Source organism: Columba livia, chromosome Z (genome assembly GCF_036013475.1).
Source record: "Columba livia isolate bColLiv1 breed racing homer chromosome Z, bColLiv1.pat.W.v2, whole genome shotgun sequence".
NCBI classification, from domain to species: Eukaryota; Metazoa; Chordata; class Aves; order Columbiformes; family Columbidae; genus Columba; species Columba livia.
Window position 1 is genome coordinate 15,543,474 of NC_088642.1, and position 14,201 is coordinate 15,557,674.

At 36.1% G+C, this 14,201-nt stretch overlaps 1 protein-coding gene across 2 annotated transcripts in view; it reads left to right on the forward strand.

Annotated features, from left to right (window-relative positions):
* The window catches only part of SV2C (synaptic vesicle glycoprotein 2C), a 120,027-nt gene that overhangs the window by 49,415 nt on the left and 56,411 nt on the right, over positions 1–14,201 (forward strand). For both annotated transcript variants that reach the window (XM_065047366.1, XM_065047365.1), the window contains exon 3: positions 3,658–3,838. In XM_065047366.1, coding sequence (XP_064903438.1) covers positions 3,658–3,838 — 181 coding nt within the window. The remainder of the gene's footprint in view (positions 1–3,657; positions 3,839–14,201) is intronic.

A 14,201-nucleotide genomic window follows, 5' to 3' on the forward strand; every position in this document is an offset into this window, starting at 1 on the left:
TAAAGAATTACTTGAAAGCTGAGAGGAACGGGTCCACCTTTATGGACTGCAGGCAACGTTATGCTCTGTATAATGACAGACAGAAAAAAGAAGAAAGATAGGAAAATACACTAAAACCGGTATCATTGGTATCTGCAGTAGGCTCAGGATAGAAAGGATACAGATCTTTGATGGGGGAGAGGAATTGTGGAGAATCTGCAAAGCAATTAGGAAAAAAATCAAAGTTAATATGGTGGGAAAGAATGTGCTAATGGTGTAGCTTAGAGAGCAGCTTGTTTATGGCAGTTTATTGATAGGAGGATAAGTTATTTTTAGCAGCATCTTTTGAATGTTCTTTGGGAGAAATACATGGGTATAAGAGAGGCCAAAGCGCAGTACAAAGACCAAAGGACTTGACATCAAAAAGAAAGGTTAACATTTTTAAATTCTCAAGACTTGGAAACTTATTTATTTTATAATTCATAGTGTTTTGATATTTCTGTACATGACAGGGAAATTAGTTACTTGGTAAAATCAAAATTATTTGCATAAAATATTTCAAAAATATTTATGTAAAGAATTATGAAAATATTTGACTGGCCTTCTCTGAGTATTTCTAATATTAGAGTGCCAATAGGGAAATGCTAACAGTGGTTAGGTATGAAAGAATGTAAGGAATTTCGTTTTAAGAGTTAAAATCAGCCATTTTATTTGCCTTTTTGAAATCAGTCTTCTGGCAATGCAGCTATTGAACTATTTTTGCTCAGTTCTTTCAACTAATTGACAAGCAAATCCCGGCTCTGATGGGTGGAGTCTCTAAACTGCTTATGAGTACTTACGGTATGGTAACCTTGTCCACAAGAGACATCTTAAAACAGCTGAGAAAATATGCCAAGCCACTCACCATGATTTATGTCTTTAGACCCAGAAAATGTATGAGCCATGTGTGCATTCTCGGAAACAGCTCAATTACTGGAGTAAAAATTTTTCATGGGAATGTAGGAGCTATCTGTTAAAATTCTGTTGCCAAACGACTCTAAACCAAAGGAATACTGTAGCAGCTGTGTCCTTCTCAGGCTAAGAGGAAAGAGAACAAAGTTGTCTTAGGAATTCTGCAAATTTTGGATTTACCTGCATTCTTCATCAATATCCTTTGGTGAAAGACTAAAACCCCAGTAATAGTTAGAAAATAAAAGCTTGTTGGTCTTGCTTAGGTAAAGAGACAGTGCTCCTCTGATGAGCAGCAATGAATCTGTCATTCTATCCTCAGGGACTCATGGAGAAGACAGACAGTCTAGAAATATCCTGTTCTCATTTTATGTTGACTAAAAAGGCAGCTGCAGAAAAGACTGTTTTGCTGGTATTGGTCACAATCAGTGGCTTGTTTCCTCTGCTTCAGATTGCCCACGTTGAGGACTGACATATTTTTTTGGTCCAGATAACTGAAGCATGTGGAATTCATTATTTGAAACATAAGGTTGTTACAGCCCACTTTCTTTTCAATAAGAAGTTGAAATAGGAATGGACCAACAAGAATAATCAGCTCTGTGTACATCTTCTGTATGCAAGGTGTATAAATACATAATATGTGGTTTTACATTGGACCTGGTAGAAGCACTGCTCTTTGGTTTCAGAAGATGCCTGAATCATGCAGCAAATAAAAAATACAGAAGATATAAATTTGGTCTGTGTTTTTAAGTATTATGTGTGTTTCTTTTGTGATATATTGTGACTGTTCCATGCTCATTCGTATTTCTGAATTACTGTGCCTCACTGCTTCTCAAAAGAATAAAATTTTCAATATGTTTTCTTGACTTGATGGGGTGCATGAATATTTTACTGGTTATGTTTCAAAGAGTTTTTCCTATGTGGTTTTACAAATCTTTCATAGTAAGGGACAGCTTAAATTGTAAAATTTCAGAGACAACATCTGATGGTGTTTACTCTGTAGGGATGCTGAATTTAGAAACAACTGGTGGATACTGATCTTTTTCATACTATTGTTTCCAATATTTGAAAAATAAATAATATCATTTTTAGTAAAAATTTCTAAAATGTAAGAAAGCCTTCAGGGGTTGTGGTCCAACATCTGTATATCACTGAGTCATTCAATGTGAAAATATACACAGGTGTATGGTTGTGATCAATGTAATAGAAACTCATCTAACTAAAACATAACTCTGCATCTTGCTAATATATCTTTAACACAATGTGTTTTCTGTCAAGTATTTTAAAACAATGTCTCATAAGGAAACAGCAGTGGAAACTATTTGTACAAAACATGAGGGGAAACAGGGACATTTTGGGGCCCATGGGACCCTGCAAATGTCAGCGCTTCAGATGTTAAGGTATGGAAATTCCAGGTTCCAAGCATGGAAATACTGAAGAGTGACTGGTACATTAATGTGCAGTTAACCAAGCCAAGGCACTTAGGTGTTCATTTTTAAAGGTTTCTTTCCCTTCCAATTACCTTCTGCAGGGCAGAGGTGATTATTTTGGATGCCAGAATTTTACACAACAGCAATTAAAGCCCAGCAGAATTGCCACAGGATTTATCACTTCTTGTGGCTGATTGAAAAGAGACATAGGAGAAGAATTGCTAGTATTTTAGCTGCTTCCAACTACTCTATGTTTAATTCCTACTCCGTAGTAGATGTGTAACTGCTGAGTAAAACCCAATATGTCAAGCTCAATAAGAAAATAGGTGGAAAAAGAATAATACATCTATCAAATAAAATACAAATCTAATTGGTTCTGTCCAGAGCTTGGGAACTGCTTTTGTTTCTGACAGTCTGCTCAATGTGTTGTGCATCTTTGCCAAGTGTCCCACAGAGCGTTTGTCTCTGGAAAGGAATTAATGTACAAATTGCTGAGATATGAATGGTCAGAGTGCTAAATATTTCAACTTATTTTTCTGTGGGAAAGTACTTCGCTTTGAAAACATCATTACCTTTAAAAGAAAATCACCCCCAAATGTTTTTCCCTATCTCATTTAGTGTGTATAGCTAAACTGTAATGTATCTGTCCAAAACTCTTTGGGGAAAAAAGAGAAACCCCAAATGTTGGGACAGTACCTTTTTAAATAAAGCAGTATGCTGAAGTAGGAGGGAGGAAAAGAAAAAAAAAAAAAGAGAAAAATCAGGCTGGATGTCTTTGATTCTATAGATCCCAAATGGAAAATGTCTATATTGCAAGGAGCTTCCTTTAGACTTACACGTCTCAGTCCCAATGATTAATCCCCTACAGGACTGCTTATATTCTAGAAACATGCAGACAATTTGTTTCTGTAGGGAAAGTTTTAGTTTTCCCAGTATTTAACATCCATGCAGCTTATTACTGAGGAAATAGTGACATTCTTTCTCCCATTCAGTCTTATTTGCCTGTATTTAAATTGTTTTAGCTAAAGGCACCTTGTTTAATAATTATATGAAGCTTCAGTGTGTCTGATAACATGACATGGACATAGTCGGAAATCTGTTCTCCCTAGATACATTTGCAAAGCTATGCATATAATTTCTGTTCATTCAGAAACAAGACATTAATTTCTATACTGGTTGTTTTGTAAATATAGAACATCAACTATTTTTGGTGTGGTCTGTTTTGGTCAGTTATGTAGCTCATGAAACAATATCTTTTTCTTTTTTCTTTTTTCTTTTTTTTTTTTTTTGTGTATTGCAGGTAGCATAGTGTACCTTGGGATGATGGTGGGGGCATTCTTCTGGGGAGGCTTGGCAGACAAGGTGGGAAGGAGACAGTCACTCCTGATATGCATGTCTGTCAATGGATTCTTTGCCTTCCTTTCATCATTTGTCCAGGGGTATGGCTTCTTCCTCTTCTGTCGCTTGTTTTCTGGATTTGGGTAAGCTTCTCTGGTTTTGTTTGTTTCCACAGTTCTGTGTGTTAATAAAATATTCTTGTTTGCAAAAGTACATTATTTAATGTAGAAATACAGTCTGTGTCAGGGGTGAGAGAATTAAACAAGGTAACTACTACACTCCTAAATAACAAACTGAAGGAGAAGAATAATGATTTCAGGGGAAAGACACAGACTGCAAACTGTAAGATTGAGTTCTGTTCTTATTTTGCAATGGACTTGTTTTGTGAACTTAATCAACTTACTTAACTCTTTTATGCCTTAGCTTCTCTATGTATTGCTATTGTTTGTTCAGTCAGCAAAATAATACCTTCCTCACTGGTGTACTGTAATATTTTAGTAATATTTGTAAAGTTTCTAATGTCTCTGTGTGCATAATGTTGCTTATACTGCCACTGCAGTAAGACTGTGAAATTTAAAATGGGGCCCTAGAATGTGCCAAATGATTTTGCTTTCTCCAGAAAAATGATGCTTTTGAACCTGTGTTTGCTTTACTTTTCATTTAAATTACTTCTCAGTTGTTGGAAAAGTTTAAGATATTGGTGATGGTCAATTAAGATTATCATTTTAAATTTACAGGAGCAGAGATTGAGATACACAAGTAAATTGCTATGAGAGCTTCTACCTTTACTACATTTTTGGATCATCAAGAGCTCTGTTCTGTAGAGCAGTTAGTTTAGCACTGTTAGTATTTGCTTGATTCACATAAAAACTCCCAATTATATTTCAGTTTCAGGCCACAATCAGTCTTTAGGATGCTATACAGGCAGGAGCTGGTGAGAACACTGTGTCTTAAAGCCATGCACAGGAAGTCCACTCCTTGGATGGTTTGTAGGCTGTAGTTTATACAGCCAGAGTGCACCACTACTGTTGTGTGATGTTTGTGGTTTTAGAAATCCCTTGAACTAGTCTGAAGGAGGGTAAGGCCAGACAAAAATTAAATTGCCATAGCACTAAGTACAATTAAACTGATTTAGGAAGGGGAATGGAAGGGCAAAGGGGAAGATGAAGGAGATGTGAGGAGTCCTTGTGCTAGAAGAATCTCCTTATTCTGTCATCATATTATCAGATGAGACTCTAAATAGATCAAGAGGAAATGGCAGCTCTTCTAATGTGTAAAAAATCATAGAAAAACAAAACAGAACAATCCCATCCAGCTTCTTTACATGTTTTTCATTTCATAGGTCACTATCAGTGCAGGTTCTGTCCTGACTCTCCATAGAGAAACATCAGTCATGTTACATGGCATTTTCACTCTTCCATGAGAACACACTCCAGAAGCTTGTATTCCTGCTTAGTCTTCACATTTCATGGGGCAGTACTGGATCTTTGTACCACAAAGGCTTGTCCTTTGGCAGAAGGGTTTGTGACACTGTTGGTTTTCACCTAGATTGTCCTTCTTGTTATTCCTCAATGAGGAACTCTGAGACATTTGCACCAGCTTTAAAGTGATTTCTTCTTGCAGTATGACAAAAATTTCAAGTGTTTGAATTAAAACTTGAGCATTTATTTCTCTCCTTGCTACATCCCACACCTTGCTCAAATGAAAAAGTTGTGTCAGTTGAATGAGAATAGACATTCAACTTAATTTCTCTTTATAACCTCTCCTCCTTTTAGAGGTCCTGTCTGTGGACAGCAGATGTCAGTTCCCCTTTCTTAGTGAAAGACACTGAATATATGTCTCTGTTGCCAAGGGAGGAACAAATTACATTGTTCCAGTAATTTTGTGTGAATCAAAGAGCCCAAATATGAAATACGAATAATTTTAAGCAGAGAACTTAATTATATGTTTTAAAAGCAAAATAGAATTGCTACTCAGATGGGAGAAGAGCTTTCTGAAAGGGCATAGAGTTATCTGGATTATTCCATATAATTAAAAGTCAACAAAATACTAAGAAGTATTCAAAAGTTATAAAATCATTTAGGTATATAGAGTTTAAATGGATCTGTTATCTTCCAGAAAATGTAAAATAGATTAAGAGGCATGAAGAATAAAAATACTGTTTGATAGAAGATTTTATTTATAAAAGATGCTCTAAAATAGATTATCCTCAGATTCTCTTGCACTCAAAACACTATAAATATTTTTAAGATGTTGCTGGGCAAAGGACATTGAGGGACATGAAAGTCTGAAAGGTGAAGCTGAGATAGTGAAAAGAATAAAGAAATGTTGGACAGCCTGCAAAACAATTTATTTTTACAGAAAAGAATATCATAACTATGATTCTTCCATTGATTAATCCAAAATCAAAACTCATAAAGAAATTGAATTCAAAAACCTGCTAAAGGTCTAAAAGGGTTTTAGACATGGCTTCCTACAAAGTAAAAAGACCTAGACAAGAAACTGGGAGCTGTATTCATCATTATGCATTGGGGAAATGTGCAAAGATTAATAATCAAAAAGCACCTTGTTAGATCTGCCTTTGAAATTGTAAAAGGAAGGTTTCACTAATACGAGAACACAACTCATAATATTGCTGTTAACTTGAATGGAACTGGAGTTGTTGCTTATTCAACACTGCCACTATGAAGTATTTTTCTCAGGTACAGTATTTTGTCTGACCTCTATTACAAAACAATGTATGTAATCTAAGCTGATAGTTTACTGGTTTTGATACTTCTAGATGCAGATATTTTAAGTACAACAACTAAATTTAGAACAAAGTGCTTAAAAGTAAATTATATATTCGTATTATCCCAGCAAATTTCATTTGGGTTGCTTTGAAATTACCAAGGACAATACAATTTGAGAAACTGTATCTTGCTTCTCCAGTCCAAATATTACTTCTAAAAGTAATGAAAGTTCTCCTGCAGTAAAAAGATGGTTGAAATAAATATTCTGAGATGAACTACGGTTTATAAATTCTTCAGACAATCTGATGTGTTTGCTCCCAGATGAAAGTGATTATTTTTTCTGAGCAAAGTAAAAAAGGTTAACTAAATGTGTCATATTTTGCAAACCAGGCAATATGTCTAGACTACAGAGATTTCATTTTATTTGCCCAAAGTGCCAGGTTGACCAAATTTCTTCAAATCCACAGAAATATTTGGAAATACAGCTTAGATCTTGTTAACTTATGTAAGTAAAAGATATAAAGAAACCTTTTTCCTGCCTGTTGTGCCCCGTGAATAAGAGTCTTGAGTTGTACTATCATATAGTGAGTGTTTCTTTTCCAGAAGAAGTTAGATTATACTTCATTAAATCTGAATCTCACCTTCAGACATTTTTCTTAACCCTTCCTTAAAAAATATCTCTAAAGCTACCTGCAGTACTTCCACATTACTGGGATCTACCAGAGTACAGGTGTCAATGTAGTAGCACTAAACACATCACTGTGCAGTTGTCATATGCAGAGAAAGGAGCTGGACTCGATGATCCTTGTGGATCCTTCCAACTCAGGACATTCTGTGATTCTGTGATTTAGATATCTCAAATTCTTCACAGTCTTGTGAGGAATCAACAGTTAGCAGAAGTAAAAAACTGTGGATGAAATTTCTTGTCATTAGCAGTTTTGAGGTGATTGCCTGTGCGAATCCACCCAAGACAACTTTAACCACCACTTTTGTACATTAGGTGTAGTGGCAGGAAACTCTTCATTTTGTATATCCCCTGTCTCTTAATGGCCAAGACAGGAAGGACCTACAAGCAATCCATATGCGTAACAACTGTAAAAGTGTTCCAGCAGAGACATGGACCATGTGGACACAGGACAAGATGACTGACCTACACAAGCAGTTGTCTTCAGGAACTTAAGTTCTAGACCAACAGGCTAGTTTTACAATTATGTGTCATTAGTATCTGATATGCTGTACTTACTTTTTACCTCTTCATACCCACTCGCTCCAGTTCTTTCTCATAAAATACCTCATGTCCTCTCATCCTTAAAGGGTTGTAATCTTACTGCCTCAAATTCCTCTCCAACTCCTATCTGTCTCCCACCCATGGCTATCCGTGTTTTTACACTGCGAGCTAATGAATAGCTCTGCAGGTGACTGGCTTCAAAGCTGATAGTGTATGCCAAAACGGTAGATATGTTTCTCAGTCAAAGGGAGGAAGCAGCTGGCAAGGCCCGAGCTTTCCAAATATTGTTGATCCAGTGCTTTTAGCTGCAGCTGTGGATAAAGGTTGACTAATGTAAACCTGGGATAGCTGCTAGAGAACTAGTCTGTCCTAAGACTGTTAGGAGAAGAGGACAATTCTTACGAGGAAAGGAAGATTATACAAAAGTGAGAGAAAGACTAGAAGAGGGAAACAAGTAAATAAGGTAGAGAGCCTACATGTTGAAAACAATCAAAAAAGAAGGTAAAAATTTGAAAAGAGAAATGAAAAGGAAGAAGATCTGCAAAAGAAAGCATTCAGAAACAATGATTTTGTGATTACCAATACTGGCAGATTTGAAAGCAGTTTATCTAACATATCTAGCTGAACAAGTAGTGCAGCTAAAGTCTTTGCAATTATTTGCTTGAATTTGACATCAAATCTGACTTGATTTTTTTTAACTGTGTTGAGTAAATTTGGGGAATGAATTATTTACTCATCAGTTCAGCTTCTATCAGAACTGACAGTACTGCAGAGTTCAGTAAATAATCTTAGGAGCCTTTATCACAGGGATGCTCATGCTATTAATAGCATACAGGCTGTGTGTGTACCTCAAAGACAACTTTGCCGGTATGCATAGTCTGAAGAGGAACTTTCAATTAAACATGGGTAATATGATCAACAATGCTTATAACATGCTGCAGTTTTGTAGGCCTTTATCTAGCAGTTCTGAAGGTGAACCAGTTAATTTGGCTGCTCACTCTTAGTTATTTTGCCAGTCTAATGGCAGTTCATTCAGGTTCCTCAGGGCTATGTCTGGTTGAGCTATCAATATATCCTAGGATGGAGATTCCACAACTTCTGTCAGCTCCTGTCCAAATATTGGACCAGCAGTATGGTAAAAAAATATTTTCTTCTATTTGTTTGGGACAGACTTTCTGTCTGTCCTCACTCAGCTATTTTGCCAGTCTAACAGCAGTTCTGAAAGGAAAACCACTAAGATAAGATTTGATTTGATTTTGTTTTATTTATATTATTTTATTTTATTTTATTTTATTTTATTTTATTTTATTTTATTTTATTTTAATGAGGCTTGTGGTAGCAGGAGTAAAGAACTGTTAACAAAATGAAGGAAGAGTAGATGCAATTGAACAGAAGAAAAAAGGATGGTGGACCATATCCAAATCTTAGGAGCAAATTAGCAAATCTGTGTTTTGAGCTCTATCACCTAACAAATGATAGATAACAAGGTACCATCTGCAAATATCGTCTCACACAGACACTATATTTTTAGTTTGGGGCTCGTTTGAAAAAGAGCAAGATGATATTCAAAACACCATCCTGCCTTTCACATTTTCACATTTAGTATTCTGCAAGGAATTTTTTCCTAATTATCTCAATTCTTTGTACGGTTTTGCAATTCAGGCCCCTTTGGCTAGTGAATCTACAAATAAACAAATGCTTCTATCTGAAGCCAGAGGTTTCTGAATGCCTCACTGAAGTGTTTTCATCCCAGCTGTCATGCTGTGCAGTTGCCAGAATCTGTTGTGACTTATCACAGCTCTGAAGGTAGATTAGCAGACATTTATCATGTTTGTTTGTGACAAATAAAATGCAGATGTACCTTAGTTCATTGTTTGTTTCACTAAATCCTACTCCCCGAGGGTGCACCATCTAAATCTCCTTTTGATTTCTCTCTCCCCATAATTTCATAGAACAAACATGAACAGAGAGTGTACAGAAATAACATTATGAAAGCATAGCTTTCAGTTTGGATGATTTCCTGAGGTCAGAAATTAAACTTTCTTTTGCCAAAAAGTGGGATTAGATCAGTTGCTTATTTCCAAATTTCTGAATTATTATTTCTGAATTTCTGCTTATTTCTATATTGTTATTTCACCCTAAATAACTGTTACTCTTTTAAGATCTATAATGAATTTTTTAAATGCATAAGGAGAAACTCTCCTCTGTGAATCAATAGAAGAAGCACTACATCTCTTTTCTTTTTTCCTGAAGTAACAGAACTGAGTAAATGCGACCTACCACCCATATGCATGCTGGGTGGAAGCTCAACTGCACAGGAGATACACAGCTGCTGGGCATAGCTACCAGACAGGGCTGGACTCTGTGTGTATGAGTCTGCATATGGTCAAAAGCAGATAGACAAATGTAGCTAAGAACTAAAAATGTAGCTAGAAAGATTTTTGGGAACATAATCCTAAAAAAAATAAAGTAAGAAGTAAAATAAGACTTTGGGGGCAGAATGTATACATTCTGTATAATCAGGATGGCATCAAATAACATGTTCAGTCATTAATTTTTGCTCCAAACAGAAGTAGCCCGTAAGGCTCCAGAACTGACTCATCTTCTGCATCAAAAAGAGTAACAATATGCTGATTAGTTGATATTTACTTCCAATTGACTGATGTTTTTCTGAGAAAATACAAAAAATTATGCATTCTGATCTTGCTCTGCTGACTTCTGATAGGGTTTATTACAGAAGATGAAATATAACTGAAAAAAGGTCATGACTGACATTTGTCATTCTTTTGACTGATATTTATACCATTCTTTCCACATTTGCAGCAGTATGTGCAGTAGAAAAAGGCTCCTACTGTTTAAGTCCTGGTCTTGCATATATTCCTACATTATTATTAAAAAAAAAAAAAAAAGCAAGACTGAAAGAATACACTCTCTTGCTTTAGGCACAGAGACAGGTCCTTATAGAGCGGGAGAGTTTATTTTGTGGTCTTGAGCCAGGTTAAATAGTCTTGCCTCCTGCTGATATTAGACTGTTCCTAATTACAGAATGAATGTGTTATTCTAGAGACAGTTAGCACTCATTATTCTCAACCCAGAGCTTCAGACCAGAGTTTTTATAATATTAATAAAAAAGTTTAGGACTCTACACAGTTTTCTAGTGGAAAAGCCCTGTGTAGTTAATTTACACATACTCACAATACATTTGCACCTCTTAGATACTTTTTGTGACTCTTTAGGAAGCACTGCATGAACTACTCTCCATGGTCTGTGGATAGCAAGTTTATGTCCACTGCTTTGACTATGATGACTTGAAGAAACAACATACATTAATAACTGATAAGATACAAAAATCTTCAGTTTGCTTGAATAATTTTTATTTAAGAAAGCTAAAATCCTTCCTATCTTTTAGAATACACATTCTTCTCAAGTCAGCATGGTTTTCACAGTCTTTTTCACCTGCACATGAGGAAAATGGGAAGAATGTAGTTTCATGTATCAATTTTTTTCTACAAATGATGTTAAGCCATATAATTTTTAAACACATTAAGGACAAACAGCACATTGTATCAAACTAATTAATTGCAAGAAGGATACTTAATACTGTATCCTGTGGGAAAAGTGTTTGCATTTCCCATAAAACAAAAGATGAAGTCTTCCTACATCAAAATCAATGGCAACTCTGCTTTTGATTTTATTAGGATTTCTCTCCTATGCACACCACCATCCATTCCACACAATGTTGATGGGATACCAAACAAAGAGTCTGCTTACAAACTCATAGTAGAAAAAATGTTGAGGATCAAATTCTGTTCCTTCCATGTAAATATGGAATGGCCCAACTGGAGTCACTGAATTATTAAGGGCTTACATGGGTGTAAGTGAAGGTGGGATCTAGCCTAGATTTTATTTTTTTGCTACAGAAAGCACATTCTTCCTTGCAGCTATTGGGTGATATGGTGGGTTATTTTTAATATAAATATTTGATGAATTCATAATGTGCAATATCTGCTGAAGTATGTGAAAGACTCTCAGAAGAGACTGATGGAAGAAGTCAGATTTGCTCCGATCTTCTCTTGCCCAAGCCTTTGAGAAGTAGTTTATGCTTGTGCTAGCCACATGCAGTATACCAGCTACCACATCAGTTCTATAACAGTAAATGGCCGTGGTACCAAGCACAGATCAAAATTTCCGCAAGAATCAAACAGAAGTGTATTTGCTTCTTAAAAACATTCTCTGGGTTCACAAAGTTTTTAAGGAGTTTGATCAGTGTTGTTTGTTATGGTAACACCTGAAGCTCTTCCTGCTCTCCCTTTCTGCTGCCACTTGGTCTGGATTTGGAAGGAAGTTTTAGGGAGTGGAGTCATGGCTAATGCCACCCTCAGATTGTCTGGCATAAGAGCAAATTAACAGTCTTCTGCAGTGGGGTGCGTCTGCATCTCATTCCTCTCCTCCAATTCAGCTGTTAATTAGCCTCTGTAAGATTTTTGTAATAGTTTGGTTTTGTGTTTTCTTTGGTTGGTTGGTTGGTTTTGGTTTGTTTGTTTGTTTGTGTGATTGTAATAGTTTTGAGTTAGTGATATGGGAAGAGCTTTTTAGGTACCAGCGTAGACAAAATTCGTAGCAGTATCACCCAGCACTTAGATGAGACCAAAAGGAAGAGTTGCACCAGCACAGAAGTTTTCCATTCATATGGTTAAGATGCAAAAAATACACACCACAGTTACTATACAGTTGCTACGAAACAGACACCTGAACTCTAAATAGCAGCTGTTGTCTGTGTGATGAAAATACATTCTTTATTTCTCCTTTAGGAGCTTTAGACAGTAGACAAATTATTGTCACTGTTTAATCAATAGGAACACAGTCTGGACTCTTAAGCTTTTCATAGCCTATTGGTGTACACTGGAAATGTCAGCTTAATCATATCAGATGAAACAGAAAAACTGTTTTCTTTTTTTCAAAGTGGATTAATTTTTTCTGTCTATTTGCATACCCTAAAAAAATATTGGTTTACTCATTCCAAAATTCCTCTTACGTGCCTAAAAAGTCTATTTGTTAGCAAAATTGCTTTTTTATATTGGTTAGTACAGACAATGCTTCTTCTGTAGCCTTGGAGTATCTTTAGGAAACAGCATATGAGGCAACACACGGGGATCAATTTTAAATGCTAAAGCAACATCAATGTCCTGTCCTCCATGGTACAATGGGTTCATACTGACAGGTACGAGATGCCTTTTTTTCTGTCTTTGGCCAGGATCTCCGCACATTTTATGGTATTAAGATAGGATATGTTCTTTCCACTTTAAGTGTCCACCCATTTCCTACACCACCGTTCCACGAACATTTGTATGACCTACAGATGCATGACACACTCCACACATTGGGAACTCTCCACAAGCCACATTTAATTGGCAGTCCAGACGAGGAGATTTTAGGGAGATTTCAAGAAGATTGTATGTGAAGTCTTGAATTTCATGAGCATAAAACAGTGTTTGCCTAAAATGAACCCTTTACAGAGAGTGTTTTCAAGTACTTAGCAGTAGGAAAACTATTAAAGTGTTAAATGTGACTTCTTATTGATTGTGCTCTATAACACAGATGGTTTCAGGCTACATTTACTACCATAGTAACTGCATTATAAAGTAAAGATGAGATTCTGCACTGCATGAAAAATGTATGAAATGAATAAAATTGTAAATTTAGAAGAACAGGTTGGGTAATAGAACAGGAAAATTACCAAATATATATTTGCCTACTATTCTGTATATTTTTCTTAATGGACAGAAGCAACCAGCGAAAAAAGCACTGACTTACCGAAGTCCTCATCAGCACTTTCCACCTTAGGCAGGAAAAAGGAAGACTTTGTTTCTAGAAGTAAATTTTCAACATTAGAAAAGGAACTCTAATTAGATCCATGAATACCATATCCAGGGAATATTGTGGGAATGCAATCCAAAGCTGTGCCTGAGTCCTGGAGGGTAAGAAATAGTAGTTTTTAACCACTTACACTTTGGGAACTGGAGAGCCTAGAGTCCATAGCACCACTGAGGAAGTAGGGCTTCCTCATCGCAGCAAAATGAGCTGTGATCACACCCTTGGCCATGCCCCTTCCACGGGAGAACATTTGAGGACTGTCTCTTCTGTTGCCTGTGGATGGGGCAGTTCATTAGCAAAGTCTTCTAGTGTTTTCACCCATGAGAAGAAACGAGATGTAGCCCTTGTTAGCTGTATATCTAATGAGAATTCATGAAGTTATGAACCTTTGCAGAACTGGCAGATAGTGTAAGAACTAGCAGGCTCCACTATTCATTGTGAAGCTAAGAGCTGGCCAGAGATACTTCATGAAGGACTGTATAGAAGCAACTGACAAAACATCAAATTCCCAAACAAGTTTACCAGCTCAGTCCAATATTTCATCACTGTACATGAAGATCTCTTAAAATAAACTGTATTACTATAGCACTGGATTTTCTTACAAGTGAAGTACCATTGCTGTATTCATTATTTATTTACTTATTTATTTATTCATTTTAAAGAGATCTGTTT